The sequence below is a fragment of the Artemia franciscana genome, chromosome 4 (assembly GCF_032884065.1).
Source record: "Artemia franciscana chromosome 4, ASM3288406v1, whole genome shotgun sequence".
Classification (NCBI taxonomy): domain Eukaryota; kingdom Metazoa; phylum Arthropoda; class Branchiopoda; order Anostraca; family Artemiidae; genus Artemia; species Artemia franciscana.
The window spans coordinates 40,999,132-41,020,976 of record NC_088866.1 but is presented as its reverse complement, the minus strand read 5'-3'; the positions used below and the strand labels follow the sequence as shown (position 1 = coordinate 41,020,976).

The window sequence follows — 21,845 nt, the reverse complement described above, 5'->3', positions numbered from 1 at the left end:
AAAATAGGCAAAAGGAAGATGTTTTCACTATTTTTCATTAGTTCGTTTTTTCATCATTGTTGTGCTTTTTATTTCTTCACCATATGCTGAAAATATGAATTAAATACGAGCGTTTCACTGAAATCGATAATACCAAGTTACTTTACCAAAAAAAGAGGAGAATAGATCAGTTTTTATATATATAACTATATAAAAAAAATATTTGAAGTTGGGAAAATAACCTCGCGGACGATTTTGACAGCTTTCAACTTCCGTTTAGATTAATTCCTCGAAGACTAAAATTTTGGATAGTTATGAAGTTTGCAAAATCAAGCGTTCAAAAGTAATATTCATCATATTTAACTGAAACCCCTCCCAAAAATATAAATTCTTGTCAATGTATTCCATTGTATTTATCTACCTCTTATTGTTAATTTAATCGAGGATGGATTTTGCTTGGAAAACTACAAAAACAATCTTATTTTAAATTCAAATGAATTTATTTCAAATCCGTCAGTCAAATTTGCAAATCGGTGTTTTTTTCCTTTTTTATTGCTTATTTTTAGATCCGATTTAAAACTAAAAAGCTTCAAGATAGCACAGATCAGGCTAATTGGCTACGTTTTGTTGACACTCAAGAGACGGAGGCTGGAGTTACATGTGGAACAATGCAGACAGCGTTTGGAAACCCTACTCTTTTAAATACTCCACCAAAGTGGTTCCTAGAATACATGGAAGCAGTGAGTAAAATCGTCTTCCTTTTTTTTATACTAAAAAAAAGAATCAGGTGGAGAATTTAGTAGCATAAAATGGTACAGGAGAAGAGATGGCTTTTCCCAATCACTTTCGATCCTTAAGGAAAGACCTTTGAAATTTGATTTTTCAATCGTATCCATGCCCAACACCATACACATTTTTGTGACGACCTATTCTATGCATGGTCCTGCTACCATTTCTATTGTGTACATGGCCCGCACATAGCTCTTTCTTAAGACAGTTAATAGTAATGTCTATAATTTTTAGAAAAGGAAGGGCAATTTTAAGAAAGTGGTTCTGGGATCTTCTACTCTAAACATCAGAAAGGGGATATGGAGTAGTAGCAGATTTAAGTTTATGATTCATTCCCTTCAGGTTTCAGATACCTTTTGATAGGAGCTGAATTTTCTTTTGCCAGCTGAAAAAAAATTCTTGTAAAAAAAAGGGCAAATACATTGTTTTAGCCTCTCTGGGCACTAAGAACTGACGAACATATTTTATTGTATCTTTCGATATGTTGTCTTGTAAAAATAGGTCTCGCCTGTCCTACCTTTTCACCTCTGATCCTGATTTGGGTGTTTTTCTGATACTTAAGAATCTATTTATGGTATGTTGCACATGTTCGTTCTGTAATCAAAATGGTCAGCACCTCTCCCATTTTCTTTGGATTTTCATTTATTATTAAAATTCTTGAATTCATTTTCCTTTACTTGTTTATTGTATCATTAGAATAATTTTTGAAAGTTTGGAATTTTAAAGTATGAAATTTTTGAAGTAGCATTTTCATAAATTTAATAAATACAGTTATAGGCATTGAGGACGTAATGGAGAGTGACACAGCTGTAAGTAAACAGATTTTGCTTTTAATTAGTGATTGATTTAATTAGTGATTGATCCATCAAATTCTATTAAATTAAAAATATTAAATATGTTTTAGCTTTATGAAATTTTGTTGGCATCAGTCTGCTAAGGACATATGACCTGAAATACCACTAGTCTACTTTTAATATCTATTTTTATGGCACTTGGTATTTACCAAGTGGCATATAGCGATCGCAGTTTCTGTCAGTCTGTCTGTCGGTCGGTTCCAGTTTTACTAGTTCGGGCACTTCAAGGTAAGCTAGGACGATGAGATTTAGCAGGCGTGTTAGGTGTCAGACCAAATTAAATTAAAAATAGTCTCTTCTCCGATTTAACTACCTGGGAGGGGGGAGTGGAAGGATGGTTAATTCGGAAAAATTAGAGAAAACGAGGTATTTTAGCTTACGAACGGGTGATTGTATCTTACTGAAATTTAAAATTTAGAAGGATCTCGTACTTCAGAACTCTTATTTTGAATTCCAACATTTGGGGGAGTTGGAGGGGGAAACTGGAAATCTTGGAAAACACTTAGAGTGGAGAAATCGTTGTGAGACTTGGCAGGAAGAATAAGCACAAGTCCCAGATACGTGATTGAAATAACCGGACCTTATTTGCTCTCTTTGAGGGAGTCAAGGGGGGATTTTCAGTGCTTTGGCGAGTTCGGTGCTTTTAAGCTTGCTAGGAAGATCAAAATTGATAAGCTTAGCTGGAACTTCGTCAAATTGACTTGATAACAGTCCTTTCCCCGAATTGAATGTCTGAGAGGCTGGAAGGAGAGGAAAAATTGAAAAAATGCGGTATTTTTAAGTTACGAATGGGTGATTGGATCTTAATGAAATTTGATATTTAGAAGGACCTTGTGTTTTAGAGCTCTTATTTCAAATGCTGACCATATCCGGTGATATTGTGGGAGTTGGCGGGAGAGACGGGAAATCTTAGAAAACACTTAGAGTTGAGAGATTGAGATGAAACTTGGTGGGACGATTAAGCGCAACTCCTAGATACTTGATCGACATAACTGGACTGAATCTGCTCTCTTTGGGGGAGTTGGCGGGGGGAGGGGTGTTAATTCTTAAAAATTAGAAAAATTAAGGTATTCTTAACGTACGAATGGTTGACCGGGTCTTAATGAAATTTTAAATTTTATTTTCTTATTTTAAATCTCGACCATATCTGGTGACATAGGGGGGAGTTGGAGAGGGAAACCATAAATCTTGGAAAACGCTTAGAGGGGAGAGATTGGCATAAAATTTATCGGGAAGATTAACCACATGTCTTAAATAAGTGATTAATGTAACCAGACTGGATCCACTCTCTTTGGGGGAGTTTGGGGTGTCCATTACTTTGGCGGGTTCGGTTTTTCTGGACCTGCTAGGACCATGGAAATTGGTAGGTGTGTCAGGGACCTACACAAATTGACTTGATAACAGTCTTTTTTTCCAATTCGACCATCTGGGGGGGGGGGCTGAAGGGAGACGAAAAACTAGAAAAAGTGAGGTATTATTAACTTACAAACGGGTGATCGGATCTTAATGAATTTTGATGTTTAGAAGGATCTCGTGCCTCAGAGCTCTTATTTTAAATCCTGACCACCATTAAGCCTCTGATTTTTAAATCAATCTAATGATCCTTAGAATTTTAATAGAGAGCATGCCATATGAGCTTTTGGCTCTTCCAACCTCGGCACAAGTGCCACATGAGCTTTTAGCTCTTGTTTCTGTATTAATTTATAAGTTGGACCCTGTTATTTACGAATCATCAGATAGGTTCTTAGGGATACCCTACTCCGTATAATAGTTCTTCACAAGTTAAGTCCAATATTGTACAATTTGGTCATTCAAGTATTCAATTGTAAGATATTGTAAGATCGGTTTTTCAACTGTAAGATATTGTTTTTGGTTTCTCGTTGGACTAATTTAAAATGCTTCACAATTGGCTTTTAAATAAAAAAAGTGCGAATACATTAAAATAAAAATTATAGCTTGTTATATTTTTGCAATAGAAAATCATATCTTTTTTGCAAATGCTCGAATATCTAACTTTGACAATGTTTTTTAATGTCACCCCGAATTGTTAAGCTCTCATGTTTCTCGATCTAGAACTGACTTTATGATACGGACATCTAAAGTTGATGTAAAGCCAATTACTCATTGTTCAGAAAATCTAAAATCATACCATCATAGCAATCATATCATCATCATAACATCATATCAACCATAACATCATCAAAATCATAACAATCATAACATAAAATCATAACATAAAGTTATCTTATAAGATAAAGTTAACAACACTGTTTGGCAACAGAAGATGATGGTGACACTTGTAGAGGTGGCCAAAAATTTAAGGACTAAAATACGGTAAGAAATAGACATGTGTTAAATATTATAATACCTGAATTTAGGGTTTCGCATTTGGATTAAAATTGTGCTCTAAATAAAAACATAGTTTAACACAAAGCGGAAAAAACGGGGCTCACTTAAATTGTTTTGTTTGAGTTGATTAGATTTGGATCTAGCCAGATTTTTAATTTTAAATATATTATTTTAATCAAATTTCAACAATCGAATGGCTATTGTATCTTTTAATTATTCATGTGTACGTAAGAGTTATTTTTGCAAGAGCTATTGTAATAAGACGATTCTAATGATTGGAATATAAAACAATGACCTTAAATTTAAACCAATCATCTTCAATTTTTTAGGCGTAGAAATAATTAGTAAATCCATTTAGTAAATTTGAACTTGAAAAGTTGAGTCTTTCAAATCAAGTAAATTAGAAAAGTGGAAGTTCGTTCAAAGCCTTTGAAATAATCAGAGGAGTTTAAAATGTTGCACTCAGTCTAATTTATTCTAAAAAGGCAGTCAATTTGTAATAAGCACAACTTAATAAGACCAAAATTGTTTTAACAATTGTCCCTGGGGGTCTTATAGTAAATACTCATTTTTTTTCTTTTGTTTTATTTTTTTTTTACTAGAAGATTAAGAACGAATGTCCTTGCTTTTTTTATCTATTTCAACGAGTTAAAACGTTCTGAGAAAATTGACTAATTTGAAATTAAAATTAAATTTGACAGTATTTTGTCAACTGGCATTTCAAAGTCTCCTGTATCTAGAATGGTTAAGAATGTACGTGATTTGTTTTGCTTGGTTGGATTATAATTTGTAGTAGTAGTGGTAGTTGTAGCGTGCAAGTATTACCTTTTTTGTCAATTGATCATTTCGCCTATTATTTTCTGAAAGCTCCAAATTAAAATAGTTTGTCATTCCTAATTACACCCTCTTGACAACCCGCAACTTCATATTTTTTTTCTTCACTTTTGTTATTGGCCAGTTGTAATTGTCACTTTCGCGAATCTTTTACAAGTAAAATTTTTTTTCTTCATTTTGTTTATTATCAATGCATGCGTTTTTCAATGCTTTTTGTCCTAGCTGCTTTGATTGGTCTTGTCAAATGGTTAGTTGCATAAAATTGTACGTTAGAATTGACCGCACAGACGCTTTTTCTAGGACGAAAACAAAAGATTGTCCCAGCCAAAACAAAGTTTTTCTCCCAATATTCAATAATCATTCACTACAGTCCTAGACTGTAAGGAGCTATTTTTTGCTGATATATATAAAGATTTTGTACACGGAGCATTGTTTTCACCATCTTTTTATAAACAGCACAAATTTATACTTTAAAATTTTAACTTTTCTAAAATTAGTGTTTAGATAAACAAAGAGATTTTTTGGATAGGACTCACTCGGAAGAAGGATTATCGTGAATAAAGAATTAAATTTACAATACATCTTCAAAAAATTCATTTATGATTTTAATGATAATCATGATCCAAAAAGAAAAGCAAGCTAATGCAGTAAAACTGCATCAAAAATTTTCAGACACAATATTTTAATTGAACCCAACTCTAAATTAACAACTGCTGGCTAAATGACTCATCTGAAGGTCTACTGGAATGGATTTCTGGCAAATCTTTGCAGCAAACAATAAGGATTTAAGTTGCTTGTAGAAGATTCTTAAAAAGGGAAAAGAAAAGCTGTTTTAAACATTTTGTATAACATTTTGTTATTTTTACATTTACATTTTGTTAACATTTTTTTTATTTTTACATTTTTACATACATTTTGTAAAAATTATAACATTTTGTATCAACGTGCTTTTAAACTAAAAACAGATATCATTCAAGTTTCTATTCAGGCAAATACGCAGTGAATTGGAAGATGGTGAAGAAGTTGGTTTTTGGATATGGCTCGCTTCTAAAAGCATATTTTTCTACTCTTGGCAAAAATATTAAATAATTTGATTCTGCCCCCCCCCTCAAAAAGTAGATGCCCTGGTTTCTAATGGATATTTCTTAAGTAATGGGTAGACATATTTTAATGACTGCATTGGTAGGATGTCACGCATTAAGATTTTTCTATTTATTCTTATTAAAGGATCTTTCCTAATTTAATATGTATGGCTGCTATGTGTTATTTTTCCTTAAGAATTGTTTCTCTATTTCAGTTTAAAAGAGACCTTTTTGAGAGGTCGGCTGCCCAATTAGATAAAATAGAGGAAAAACTTGAAAAATTTGTTGCAATTCTGGTTAAAAACCCTGTTCTGGCTGCAAATATAGAGGAGAATACAGTCAAGACTGCCAATGTTTCAACAGAAAATCAAAACTTTGTTGGATGTGGCTCTTATTCAAACACCAATGGACTGCTTGAACTGCAGAAACCTCCTGCCCAGCTCAACATATTCTCTTGTTCGTCTCCTGAAAAACCAGGTGGTACTATAGAATTTGTTGCAAAAGCAAGCCCACGGAAACGCATGGATGAGCCAGTTGTTACCCCTGAATTTATTCAAGACACCCTTGTTACTGATATACTTCATGTTGAACATCAAGGCACAGTGGAGTCCCCTATTTCCATGGATGCGTTGCAAGAGCATACTGACAACATTCTATTAATAGCTGCATCAGAATGTTTAAACAAACAGACTGTGGCAACTGACGACCCATTAGGTAGCTCAAAAGAAATCCCAGTGAGTTATTTTTTCTCTCTCTTTGTTGTTGTTAGGCCATAATTCTATTAATTTTTTCGTTAATTTTCCTTGAAAATAATCAGGTTTTACTTCGATTTCGACTGAATAAGACTATTTTCAAGTACATTAACTATTTAGATGTGTTATTATTAAACATTCAGTCATTCGAAATAGATAAAAAAAAAATAGTTTTTCGAAGAAAATTGCCACTATCTTTTGGCCTTAATCCTTGCTAAATTTTCAAATTTTCTCATGTGTTCTTTATAATGTTTGTAAAATTCACCAACATTTGTTTTAGTTTTTGGTAATCAATAAATAGTGTCTTAGACGGACTAAAAATATTTTTTATGAGTATCTAAACTGCATTGAAATGATTTTAAGATTTTGAATAGGCTTTTATAGTACCTAACTTCGTGAAATAGACTTTATTGATTTTTATTTCTTTGCAGACGTTCTCTAAATTAAATGAAACAATTCTATATTCCTGTATGTTTCTAAGGTCAGTCAACCACAGACCTTGTCTTAGAGCTGAACCTGAGTTCTCAACAATGCTCTACAACTTAAATGGTTACACTAGAATGCTAATAACTTGCACTATTTGACAAATTAGCTTATTTGCTTGTTATTTAGATGGTTCTAAGAAAGGGTATATATAGTAGAAATTGAGGTTGATTTTCAGACTGTTTTATTCAAATTCAATAACAGAAAGTAGAGGCAGTTTTTAAGTTTGTATTTTAATTTAATATTTAGTTTCAAAGTTATGTAAACGAAAAATTTTATTTTAGAAACAGATAATTTGTTTTAAATTTACTTTATGTCTTACCATAATGGTGATATAATGTCTAATTATATTGTCTCCTGTAGCAAAGGGAAAAATATATTTTAAATATTGTTAATCAAAGATTTTTTTTGACAATGTTCACATCCATAACTGGAAAAGGTCTATTGAACACATTTTTTTACATCTAAAGACACCTTTGTAAACTTTTTTATTTTTAGGACAATGGAAAACACCCTCTTACTTCCATTGCTTGTCCCCATGGCTGTGGAACTGCAGGCCTCACTAAAGAAGGTATAGAAACTCATATTAAAGAGTCATGCTCAGCTTTGACTGTGAACTGCAGCTTTGAAAAAGTCGAATGTGAATTCAAGGTAATGTAGATGCAGACACAAATGTAGTTCTCACACACTTCAGACTTTGTAATATTAATCTAATTTAATCTAACTTAAATCTAAATGAAATGTAAAATTTCCAGATTGTTTTTTCTTCTTCTAATTGGTTTGGTTTTCTTCTAATTTGGTTTTCTAATTTAAATTGGTTTTCTCTTCCTTCTTATTTTCCCTACTAAAATTACCGTTAAGCTACTTATAAGCCCTTTCTGATAACCAACAAACTCTAAATTGCTTGGGCCAGTTGTCCCAGTTGGGCCTTAAGTTGTGTGTGGGCAGTGGATGATAGTTTCAAGCAAGAACCCGATTCCAAACGTGAAAAGCAAAAAGAAAGCCTTTTTGTGATTTGTGACAGTTGTTGATTATTTGTTTGACTAACTACTGAAGATCTGGATAGCGGTCCCATATTGTGTCATTAAATTTTGAGGAACTTGCTCGAGATGCATAGTATCAATGAGAAGATCTTATTCTCAATCATCCCCTCGCAGAATGTACAAGAGTTTAAAGCAGTTGGTCTAATAAAAGAGAGAACATTCTAAATTAAACTATACTTGTTTAAAAGACACCCTTTGAGTGTCTTTTTTCCTCTCCTACCATTCATTTAATAAGGTTAGATTTTGTTTTTGTTTCTTCTTTGTTTCTTTTTTTTCTTTTTCCTCTTTCTTATTTTTTTTAGCACTGAGGATGACTTGGTGGAGGTCCTTGTCGAAATATTTGCTTGTTTTTCATATTTTGCTACAGGCTAAAAAATCCTCATTTTTTCACTTATTTGATTTTTGCTTTTTCATTTATTATTTCCTTTTTTGTTTTCATACGTCCCAAAGTTTTTTTGTAAGATCCCCCCCCCAACAAAAACCTTTTTCAAGGTTTTACTTTGAAGAAAACTTCTCTAAAGGCTGTAACTTGCTCTCTGTAAAGAATTAAGTCCTTAGAAATGTTTTTAATAAAAATTGTATATTTTCGGTTTGGGCTCATCAATAGTTGTGTATCAGGCCAAATTCAGCCAATCCAAAACAAATTATGGTAAATTACCTACTTAAATAGAGTTAGATCTGCCTCGTACTAGGGAGGCATATGACAGGAATGGTTGACCACCACATTGGGTGGTCCTGAGGGAGGCATATGACAGGAATGGTTGACCACCACATTGGGTGGTCCTGAGCTAGAGATCATAGCTCATTGAACGATAACTGTATAACTCTTTCCTCGCCATCAAGAGAAAGATAGTAAATTAGCTGATTGTGGTTGCTGCCTAATCTTATATACGGTGCCATTAGGAGGCAGGGGGTTGGCTGGGGGAAATTTGTGATAGTAGCAATTATTACATTCGGAATTCGTTTAAAAGGTACCCTCTCTTCTTACTGCTAAGTTTTATGACTCATTAAAAATTTTATTTACTCACTACAGTAGGGGGAAGTCTTTTAAGTGATTTTTATTGGTGATCTTTTTTTAGAAATTATTGTCATAATATTGAAATTGAATTGAAGTCTTGCTTGCATTTTTTGGTTGAACCATTTGCATTTTTAGGGGACGCAACATACAATTGAAAAACATGAAGAAGAATCAACACGTCATCATTTGGGCTTAATGTGCTCATTTGCAGAAAGACAACATCTGGAACTTGCAAAACTACAATCTCAAATCGAGGTGCAATCGAAAGACAAGAAGAATTCAGGTATACAACCTAAGCAAATATCGATTTGTCTTTAATCTTTATCTTGAATTTGAATTTTTTGCTTCTGAAACTGATGGAATTTTTTCAAATATTTTCAAATTTGCCTTTAATCTAAACAAATCGATAAAACCTCTTCAAATAAATTGCAAAAAAGCCTACTTTAAAGATTGATGATCTTAAGCCTTCTTAAATTGACTGAAAACGACGGATTTAAAAAAAAATCTCGTGAAATTCCTTTTTGGAATTTACACAAGCAAAAAAAATGAAATTAAAAAAAAATCTTGCCAAAACAAACAAATCGATTAATACCCCCAAAATAAAAAGCAAAAAGGTCTAATTCAAAGAAAGATGAACTTTAAAACCGTCTGAAATTGAGAGAGAGAGCACAGGGCACTCAAAAAAACTTTGTGAAGCCTGAGTCCCGAAGAATTAGTGGTCTCAGACTAGCACCCAAATTATGAGTTTGATCGATCCAAAAGTAAAAGATCAGAGAGTGGATAATATCAAAATAATGTGAAAATTACATTTAAACTCAAAGGCTCTAGAAGGGTATATGTTTTAATATGAACTCCTAAATTCTGAGTCTGATCAATCCAAAAAACACAGAACTCATAGGAAACTAAAGAAAACAAAAGAAAATGTCAAACTCTCAAACCTTAGAAGGACTAATTTTCTAAGATAAACTCTATAAATCTGGCTGAAATAGCACAAAACGAAAAGCATTTGTGGTCCAAATTTGCTTGAAAGGAGTGACAGGAAGACAAGGTGAAAAAAAAGAATAAAAATATTAGAAAATAGCTCTATAAATTCGGATGGGGGTGGGGAAAAGGGTCTCATGTGTGTTACAATCTATGAGAGTCGAGAATGGCTCTAAAATCATCCAAAAAAGACACTTTGCAGTAGAATGATATGGGGAAAGGGTTCAATACACGTCAAAAACTCAGGATTATCAGTCCCAAAAATGCAAATCCATGAAAAAAAGTACGGTCAAAAACCAAAATGGATAACACCCTAAGAGGATGCTGCATAAGCCAAGCTTTTTCTACCCCAAAAAATATATATAATTAGTCCTCTCATTTGCTCGTTCGAGGGGGGCCTTCTTGGAGTGCTGTCCCCTGAAGTTCCTGGTAAGGTTGGGTTCTTTGGCAGCATATGTGAATATCCATTTATAAAACATAACACTCTTGAAACAAATGATAAGGAATAAAAAATTAAAATAAACATAAAATTAATTTAGGATACATACTTCAGTATGACAGAGTGAGAAACCCGTTTTTGCTGTGAAGTAAGTTTTCCAACTTGGGAAAATTAATTATGTGGTGTCAATGTTTATCCTCCATTTAGACGCCACCTTCTTTCCGTGCAAGCTTCAACCCGTGGTTCAGCGTGTTCATATATTTTAGCAGATGTTTCTAATTCTATGAGAGGGTCACTGTAATATCTTGGAATATAATCTAGTTTCGTATTGTCTGTTGTGAACGAAGTGTAAAAAGTAAAAATGGATCGTACCTTAATAATGTTTTTCCCTGTGTGAATATTTTTAAATCCCTTATATTAGAAAAAAGGTGTTAAAATAGGTAGAGTAAGATACACAAAATCATATAGTGACGCATCAATCATAGAGCCCTGAAAGTACTTCAAGCCAAATTCAAATGGTACAAAATACGTTGAATTGTATTAGCTGCAATAATCCTTAGCGATAGGGAGGGTTGGGAACTTAAAAAATGGAATCATATAGTGAAACCAGCGCTATGAATCCCTAGCAGCAGGCTCTGTCATACTAGTGACACAAAATCCCCCAGCGACAGGGTGGAAAACTGAAATTCCCGGCAGGTATAATTCACACTACCTACCATTAACAAAACGCATGTTTTAGATGAAACTTTTCTAACTTTTTTCAAAAATGGAAAGAAAGATAAACCCAAAGTTACATCAAAATGTCACTCAATATTTCTTGATAACTTTTATTATATTTATTGAAAAGTTTATTATACTAAAAATTAAATTTTTTTACATTGCTTCATTTCAAGAAAAATCTTTTTTTTTATTAATCAATGGCAGTGGATTTAAAATCAATTTTAAAATCAAAGTAGTTACTCCGAATTCTCACATATGTAAATATTTAAGATTAAAAAGCTGAATATGAAATGTGTGAATGTATGTTGCATTCATGAAATAAGACCTTATGTAATTCAAAATTGAATAAATTGTTTTATTTTATATATAAAAACTTGTTTATTATTATGTTAAAAATTAACATATAAACCTAAAAAGTGGTCATAATTGCCTTACCCAATGCTAGTGATTCAAAAACCATGGGAACTAACCCAGGACCTCCCATATTGGCATGACCCCCACCCCTCCCTTTAAAAAATATTTCGTTATTATATTCCAAAATCATGAGTGCCGACCCTTTGTTCCCCTTTCTTGGCTAGATTTCCCCCAATAAAAAAAACCTTGTTTGTCATATCTTGTTCCAAAGTAAAAATATTTATCCCCAGAGGCACTTAATATGAGGGAGCGGTCGTATATACTTTGGAAGGGGTTCATTCAATTAGAAATTCTAAGTTCTATTCCTTTTTTTAAGAGTCAAAAGAGATCAGAGGGTAAAAGCCCCCCTCATCCTCACGCCTTTTTTCCCAAAATACATGCAATAAAAATTTGAAATAGCTATTTAGTAACAAATAGCCCGAAGATCAGATGACAAATCTCTTTGATTGATGCATCCCCCACAGCACGGAGATACCTCGAGGTTATACCGCGAGGGTATATAAGGTTTCTATGGATTGAGTGGTCGTATAAACTTGAGAGGAGTCTCATTTGATTAAATTTGGTAGTTCTTGTACCATTTTTGAGAGTGAAAAGTGTTCATAGGGCAACTAGCCCCTTTCGTGCTTTCTTGTCCCAAAATATATCTGATTAAAATTTTTAAATAGCCATTTTACTCAAAACAATTGAAAAATAGGGTAACCAGAATTCTACAGTTGACATAACCAATCCAGAACCAAACTAAACGTGTTAAAATTTATTTTACATGGACATTTAAGGAGGCTGAAAAGTTTTCATCATTTTGTCACCTTTCTCGACTGGTCAGAAGCTTAAAATTTACATCTTCGATAAATTGGAAGACGTTTTATTGGCTATATGCTATCGTTTCTGGTTAATAAGTACATACTTCTACTAACTCCACGAACTGCAGCTTGTCTAGCTTCTATTGCTATGTTCTTATATATATATACTCTCTTATCCCTATTTACTGACTTATTTGCCTCTATAGTACTAATTTTACATTTTTTTCAATATATGACACTAGAGGTGATTACAAAGCAGATTAGACAAGTTTTAATAAACGATTTATCAAACATTTACCAACAACTTTTCTTTATTAGCTGCAAAGTGCAATCACTAATCCTTAATTCTTTCCCAAGCTTCTTATATCCAACTACTTCGGTGGCAATGTCTTCAATGCATTAATCTGCAAAGTCCATCTATGCTCTCTGCATTACCAGCTCTGAGCTCCAGTTCAGTGAATATGCTTTCTTGTTCAAGATCATTTACTGTCTATAGAGCATTGTCAAGAAACTTTTCAACATCAAACTTGGTATTATTGTTGCAGGATTTCCTCTCAGTTTTCAGCTTTAATTGGCACTTTCTTATCACACTCATGTGATCAGAGCAGCATTCTACAACGCAACAGGTTCTTAACTATTCAAGGAACAATCTCCTCAGTTCACTCATAATTATCTAGTATAGAGTATCTGAGTTTTGGGCGTCACTTCTATCCTTTGTGTTATTATACCCATTAATCACCAAAATATTGTGTTAAAAGATTATATTAGCAGCATTGTTAAGCAGCTGGTAGAAAGAATCTTTATCTGGTTCTGTTCTTTCGTTACCAGGGGGAAGGCACCAAAATGATGATTATCTTCGTAAGAGTAATAACAGAACACGCTCTCAAAATTTGGAAAGTTACGTCAAAATAATGAAATCTAACTTCTAATGAATTTTGCTACCACTTCTGGGATAGCCAACAAACGTGATAATCGAAGACTCTGAAGCAAAATTGCTACTTTGTCTGGAGCAACCGATGATTTGATTATCTGGAAACTCAAAAATGGAGACTTTTAACCACTCAGACGACTCCAACCCTAGAGGGATGCTTGCAAAAAAAAGAGAAACGATTTCATTCTCAATAAACTACATCAATTTAAATGGGACATCGCGGGACTTTGGGAAACACTCTTACCAGCTACTGGTTAAGAAAAGATCAGATATGCCAGTCTGATAGTGTGTATTTTGTTACCAAAATAATAGTCACTAATCTTAAAATCATCCCCATGTTTCTTGGCTTTTCCTGCAATTAGCCATGGCTTGATGCCCACTATTATTTGATTTTCATTCAATAAAACACATTTAATGACCGTTTTATTTCAGTTATGTTTTAAATTTTGAGATTAATCCTTTAAGTTTTAATATTGTCTATTGCTTTCCATTAATTTTTTTTCTGGATTTTATTAATTGTAATGACGTTGGATGCGGTGAAGAATTAAAAAGTTCATAACAGATTGTTAGCCTATCATCTAGGGTGAAACGAGATGCAGGTTGTATTGGATGGGATAGAAGGAGGCCGTAGTAAAAGTTTTAAGGGTAATTGGAATACCAAGGGAGTATGAAAGGAGAGAGGCTTTGACTGGGTTGGGATTCAGGAGAAGTGTGCCTAGCTGTGTCGGCCTCAAGCCGCCTGATGATGCAGTGAACAATTATTAGTAATAAGTATAGTATTAGTAGTAGTAGTATTTATAGGTGAAACTGATTCAGCATTTTAGTTGTTCTGTATCTAAACAATTTAAAAAATTTTGAAACTTATTTGCGAACTGTGACCCTGTGCTAATGTTGCTATGTCAAAGTCCAGCCTTATAGGGTCTTCCAAGAACCTCTCTGGGTTAACCTGAACCACCTTGGGAGTTATTGATATTGATGAACAAATAAATCCTGAAACAAATCTTACTGAAATCCTGAAAACTATATTGGATACTCATGTCCAACTTAAAAAAATCTTATTACGGCCCTCATTTCCCCTTCCTTCCCGAAAATTTAAGACTCAAAATTTCCACCTCTAGCTGCAAAAGTTATACAACACCATCTTTTTTTTGTTGAAAACTATTTGTATAATAAGCACTGTACTTTAGTTTTTCAAAACATCAACAAAAAATGAAAAAAAAAGTCATTATAGTTTGTAGCAAAGCATGCTTTTATGCAAGTACACATTACCATTTTACCAATATAAATGTGAAAAAAAATATTTATACTGTATATTTTTGCAGTAAAGCACAAATAATGCAATAGTATTAGAACATATACGTTTAGAGAAGCAGGAATACGACAGTTGCCGAACTCCTGTTTGCTTTTTTCTTATAATTTAAAGCTCGAACTAAGTGCTTAACTTAGTTTCTACTCTCGTTAGGAATTATTTATTCATGAACTGGTTGGTAGTACACCAGTGCTAGCACATCTATAAGTAAAGAGCAGCTTGGCTCAGCAGCAACCAATTACAATTAGTACATCAAAATAATCAAACTGATTAAAAACTTATAGAATTCATTATGTATAATAATACTGAACAAAAGTTACGAGCCTGCGGAAACCACCATTTTTTTTTTTTTTTTTAATCATTTAAACATCCAGAAAAATAAACTGATCTTGATATAAATCAGACTCAATGTCTCTACATCTATCTACTATTGTTTTAAATTTTGAATTTTTGCCAGAAGATACGTTTCACAGATGCTTGTTTACTAACTGATTTTTTATTCTTGGGATGATCGCACCAAACTAATTGTCTTAGAAAACACGAAGAGGGTTCATTCATCCGAGAATTGAAAAATTTAAGTGCTCTTAATAAGTAACAAATTAAAAAAATAGAACATCAAGCCAACCTTTCCAGAGACCTTCCCAAAAATCTTAAAGTAACAATTAAATGAAAAAATTTTGACATAGCCATTTGATGCAGTATAGTTGTAATTCAAATAATTATACATCTGGGAATGAGCATGACCACATATCCCCTTGGTACGATGCAATGAGTCTTAAAATTCAACCTTTGTTTACACGTTGGGGAATACTTGGGAAGCAAAGGGGTTTTCCATAGACAGTATTTTCAATCGAGAGAATCTGGAAAATATTTTATTGTGGATAGAATGATTTATGAACACATATGTATGAAACATATGATATACATATGTATATCATAAGTATGTACGACAAACATATGTCGTACATACATATGTATATATTTCATTGTATGAAAGTTACGCAAAATGGAATAAGAAAATAACGAAGTTTGCAACATTTTGGAGGTGAAAGAATGTTTTTTAAATGAGATTAAACAGAAAAAAACTAGTATTTTCATCTTAAAGTGAGGAGCAGCATCAGGTCCTAAGACAAACCGAAAAGATTGCTTTTATGAAGCGGTTGCCCTCTCCTCGATACGTCCCTCTTTAAGCTAAAGTTTTTTTAGCATTAAAAAACTTATCATTCTACTTAAGCAGAACATGTGTTTCAGGAGTCGCTCATAATGAATTGGGACAAAAAGTCAAAGATTAGCAGAAACAGTGAGGTATAGAGGAGGGGGCAGTCACCCTTACAAAAGTAATAATTTTGTTCATTTAAAGTTCTGATGCTGCTTGTTATTCTCAAATAAAAAAACTTTTTTATTTAATATCTAAGCGTTTTTTAAAAATGCAGAAAAATCCTGATCCCCCTTCATGGGAAGTTCCTTCTCCCCGCAGACAAACCCTAAGTGGAAAGATATTTCTCGTAAAATCCCAACTTCAAAGAAAATTCCTCTATGGCAATTCAATTCTCGGTAAACTCCTCCCAAAAATTATTCGCTGATGGTTCCAGATTACAAATTTTTCTTAGCGCACCTTCATTTAAAAAATGTTTCATTCGAAAAGACTGTTTTTAAAATCATCTCGTAAAGACCCTCCTACATGGAATTTTTTTGCCACAATCAACCATCCCCCTTGTAGAACGTTGTTCCCACAGAAAATTACCTCTGGAGAATTTTTCCTGTGAAAAAATCCTCCATGGTAAATTTTTCCCTTGAAAAATCCCTCTCCTATGGGAAGATACTCTACACAACTCCCACCTGGTACCCTCCCCCCGACAATTTCCTTTAATATCTCCTCATGTAAAATTGAGTTGACAAAGAAAAAGAAATACTAATTTAGAGAAATTCGTACACGACTTGTGGCAACTTCACTCAGTGTAAAATATATCCTGGAACTTTTACCACCCAGAAATTTCCTTCATCATGGAAATTTCTCCTCATAGAAAATTTATCAACAAAAAATTACCTCTTCCGTCTGAAAAATGTATGTCTACTTCCCAACAGGGGTGAATCCAGAGTGGATTAAGGAGATACATCCTCTCCGCTGAATTTGGGGAATTTTTTCCTGTTGGAACGACATTCCTATAGATTTTAACCAATACGAAACAATAATGTATGTCATATATCTTACTGTAAAATGGATATAAAAATTAATAACTAATGTATTTTATAAAAAGATTCTAAGACAAAACCTTCGTAAGAACTAACCAAATTAATAATGGTTTTTAATATAACTAATCTAGAGTAATGCATGCACAAGAAAATGGCAATTAGTGACTATTCATATACGAGAATTTTTATGGCCCAGGGAATATAAGGTTTTCATAGAAGCAGTAGTCGTATAAACTTTGGAGGTGGCCAATTTAATTATAAATTTGAAGTTCTATTTCCTTTTTTGAGAGTCAAATATCACAAACGGACAACTAGACCCCCCACCTCAATACCCTTGTTTCCCCAAATGCATACGATCAAATTCTGAAATATTCATTCTGTTCAAAATAATCCAAATGTCATCTAAAAATGCATCTGGGGTTGAGACAACCCTTCAGAGCTCGGGGGTAAGGTAAACTACGCCCTGGAAGTATATAAGGTTTTAATGAACGAAAAGGTTATTTACACTTTGGAAGGGGTCATTTAATTCGAAATCGAAGTTATATTTCCCTTTTTAAGATTCAAAAATGATTGGAGGGGGCAGCAAGCTCCCCCCCCCCCCTTGCGCCTTTTTTTTACAAGCAAACACCAAAAACAAGAAGAATATTATTTATGTCTTTTTACAAGTGCATTCAATCAAAATTTGGAGATGATATTCAAAAGATAGTATAACAATGTCACCAAAGTTGAAAAACCCACCTAATCCCAGGAGCAGCGGTTGTAAGCTATGCCCCAAGGGCAAATAACGTTTATGTTGAATTTAAAAGTTTTAGCTCCTATTTTAAGATACAGAAGTTATTGGAAGGCAACCAGCCCACCCCTAACGCTCGTCGTTTCCCAAAGCATGTCCAATTAAAAAATTTTGAAAGCTAAGCTGCTCAGCATAGTTGAATGTTCCAGTAATTATGCCTTTTGGGATGTCAACCCTCCCTCCCCTAAATCATCAGGTCAAGGGCTGCAAGTTAGGCAACTCGTTCTTTATTCATATATAATAGTTTACAGAGAAAGGAGGGCACGTTTAGCCTTTATTTTTCAAAAAGACGAAGGACATTTAGTTATGCCTTTCGGTGAGAATTGGCGAGAGTGTTGAAATAAATCCAAACACGCTATGTTGTTGCAAGTTGTCAAAAGGGTGCAACTCAAGAATGACTGCGTATATAGTAATTGGAACCCCAACTAAGTTAAAACTACCAATCCTGTAGCGTGTACTATGAAGGCTTAGGGTAATGGAATAAAACATCTGAGGAAATATTTAGGTAAAACTGGAACTATATGAAAACATACTATGTGCACACAGATTATCAAAATGGAGTGTTAGTTATATTTTTGGATTGGTTACCGTTTTAAGATGAAACTTCCCAGGCATCATGACAGGGATTTTCATCTGACCAAAAGTCAACATTTACATCCTACTACTGACATCCATATATCTATTACTACTGTCACTACTACTACTAATAAAACATTATTAGTGCTACTACTGCTCCTTCTACTACCACTACAACTATGATAATTGTACTATTAAGCTTAAGCGTATGAAGGTGAAAAGTTGAAAGAATTTTTGCATGAAAATTGCATTAAATCAAATAAAACTTTTATTTGACTTTTAAATATTATTTTGTTTATCCGTGAATTAAGATTTTGTTAATGACAAACGAAAAGAAATCATTTTAAAAGTTTTTTTCCCTTAAAGTTTTTCAATAAAAAGAAAAGAACTCCATTAAATAAAATGAGCAAAAATAAAGTTAAATAATCTTCAAAGCGTAAAACTACAACAGAGCACCGACAATAAATAAATGTAACTCAAAACGAACAGAAAATATAATAAATAACCGAGTCCAAATCAAAACGGGCACAAATTAATATGATTAGGGCTGACAGACCGCATACATTCTAAGGAGAAGAACTTAATTTACTCTTAATTGAAAAAATATGAATACATAAATATACCGATGTGTATTCCTTATAGTCTTAATAGCTTTTCATGTATTAAACCCAAAAATTAAAAACCTTGAAAATGTAGGCTATTTTGTTCAATACAGATTTCAATCAGAATTTCCAATTAAAAAAGGGATCAGGACTAAGTTTTAGCCGGAAAACCTTAGAGTTAAGGTAACTAGTGATTCAAAAGTGTAGAGTGAACGTTGTTGCTCATAGTTTCTTACTCTAATAAAAGAGGAAATCAATCCGAATACTGCTCTATGTCTAGATAAAAAGGAGCTCCTATCCAACACCAGCCAGCCAGCTTAAGCAAAAACCCTTCTATCCCACAATTTGGTGGAACTTTTGTGTATTTTTAGTTTTGTGGTGTCAATAGGAAAGTGTCAAACAGTTCGTGGTATTGAACCGTTTGAACTAAAATCAAATAGTTGTGGGCATCAAATCATGGTTAATTGTAGCAAAAGCCAAAACAAATAGCAAGAAGCGACTCGGCTGAATAGAAACCAAAACTCTAAAAATGGAATTTTGATACTAATATAATCAAAAGAATCGAATTTTTATACCAATTTTCAAATATATAGGTTGCGCTAAAGTTTTTGTATTAATGTTTTAAAAGCAGAGTTTTGAGAAAAAGTTAAAATTTAGTATAAAGAGTGGGGCGAGGAAGGTGAAGAAAAGTGAATAAAAGGTGAAGAAAAGTAGGAAGAGTGGGTTGGGGTGAGGAAGTGAGAAAGGAACAACCCTTTTCATATACTGAGTAATTTTCGTTCGTTTTAAGTTTTAATGATGCTCTTTACTTTCAGCCGAAAAAACTTGTTTTTTATTTAATTACGTTACAATAACGAGTGAAGAAAATAAGAAAGGACAAAAAAGGAAAAATATTGATATCTCAAACTGAGACTAATAGGACATTTTTATTTAATGTATACATTCAAAAACTTTGCTTGAACAACTTTCTTACCTTTTTACTTTTAGTGGTTACAGCTTTCTTAAAATTGTAGTTGCTTATCCTGAGTAACTCTAAAAAAAAGAAAGAGAAATAGAACCTTTTTCTTTCCATGCTTTAGGGCACACCAGACTACAAAACTGTAGTTTTTGTAAAGCGTTCTTAGAAAACGTTCTTAGAAAACATTTTGTAACCCAGCCATTGGGTCAATAATCTTGTTAAAACTTACTGCTTTGTATTGCTTTTGTTATAGGCATGTTTGTTGGTGTTTATCATTCTCAAGATCATGAGAGACAATGCTTCCTGGAAGGAATAAATGAATTTCAGCTCAACCATCTAGGATTTAAGCTTTCGCAAATCATACCGCGGGGTAAAATTGAGCATTTACCGATCAAGAGAAAGTTTCTGGTTCAAGGCATGACAGCCTTACAATTGATGTCATTTTTCAAGAAGGAGTATGAAGCGAAGATTGTTGCTAATAGTTCAAACTTACACAGGGTAACAAGTTGGACGTTGGAGTGTTTGGAAATATGTGTTGATGAAGCATGAAGGGACCAAGTTTACAGCAAGGTTGAGAGTGAAGATGATTAATTACCTTAAATTACCTTAAATCGCATATACAGTGAATTAAAGTGGACTGCATTAATGATTCAAAGGTGTAGAGTTAACATTGCTGCTCATAGTTTTTTTTCTATTGAAAGAGAAAATCAAGCAAAATACTGGTTTATGTCTAAATCAAAAGGTGCCCCTATCAGACACAAACAAGCAAACTTAAGTAAAAAAACCTTCTAAGCCACATTTCGGTGGAAGGCCTCTATATTTTTAGTTTTGTACTGTCAATAGCGAAGTATTACGTTTCAATAACAAGTGGAGATAATAAAAAAGGACTAAAAACGAATTGTTGAATTAATTTAACAAACTTAGACTTATAGGAAATTTTTATTGATTGTAGTAAAAAATAAATCATAAATGTAACAGCACAAACAAAGAGACAAACGGCCAACACATAACCGAATATAAAAAGTATAAACTATAATAAATATTAAATAGTATATAATAAATAATATGTGAAATTTAATAAATAATAATGATGAATAATAAATGAAATATCAAATATAAAAAGATATATAAAAACAAAAAAGAAAGACAGAAGGATAAAGGAAAACTGTTTTCCTACTTAATAAATAATATTGATAAATACTTGAACGAGGCCTTAACCCAACTCATCTATCAGATAATATAGGTCAAACCGCTCAACTATACACATTCAGCCGCAAAGAATAGTCCATGGACTGGCAGTCGTGTCATAAGTAAGTATAATTCGTCATTTACAAAATGTTTTAAACTATAAATCAAACAAATATTTCAAAGACGACCACAGAAAACAAGGAGTAATCTGGAAAATACACACATGCCTATAGGGTTTGCTTTTTGGTGCTTTAAATTACCTAAAAAGGGAAAGTGGTGCGCCTACCATAAGCTCCCTATAGTAACCCCGTAATAGGTATTGCCCCTGAAGCACAGATAAATAGATAAGTGTATTTCAATAGTCCATGGGCCATATACACACAAAAATATAAATAAATAACAAAGAAGCGAGGAAACTAAACAACAGTATGAATTACAAACACGTACATAATATAGAACACAACGCGAAAATGCCAAATCTAACAACAGAAGAAATTAATCATATAAAACTTTTTCTGCTTATTAATGATTTGTCTATATACATTCCCACTCTAAATATTGTGGTTGGGTTACTATTTTGCAGATACCAGGAAGCATCAAATTAATCCCATGCAAAAAAAAATTCCCGTAAATCCAAAAGCATTGGGCATTTCTAGAGAATATTATCCAAGTCTTCATTCTAATCTTTACAAAGGGGACAAACATGTTGCCTATCAGGACCAACCATCATTTCTTTTTGTCAAACGTGTTTTGCCTGTTCT

At 33.1% G+C, this 21,845-nt stretch overlaps 1 protein-coding gene across 3 annotated transcripts in view; it reads left to right on the top strand.

The window, feature by feature from the left end:
- Window positions 1–20,794, top strand: part of LOC136026434 (uncharacterized) — a 63,303-nt gene extending 42,509 nt beyond the window's left edge. For 2 of the 3 annotated variants that reach the window (XM_065703021.1, XM_065703019.1), the window contains 5 exons: window positions 546–719; window positions 6,103–6,621; window positions 7,621–7,773; window positions 9,319–9,466; window positions 20,150–20,794. In XM_065703021.1, the coding sequence (XP_065559093.1) occupies window positions 546–719; window positions 6,103–6,621; window positions 7,621–7,773; window positions 9,319–9,466; window positions 20,150–20,445 (1,290 nt within the window). In that variant the 3' untranslated portion in view covers window positions 20,446–20,794. Of the gene's footprint in view, window positions 1–545; window positions 720–6,102; window positions 6,622–7,620; window positions 7,774–9,318; window positions 9,467–12,894; window positions 14,032–20,149 lie in introns of those variants that run through there. The other variant, XM_065703020.1, reaches the window with a different exon arrangement.
- Window positions 20,795–21,845: the final 1,051 nt, after the last annotated feature.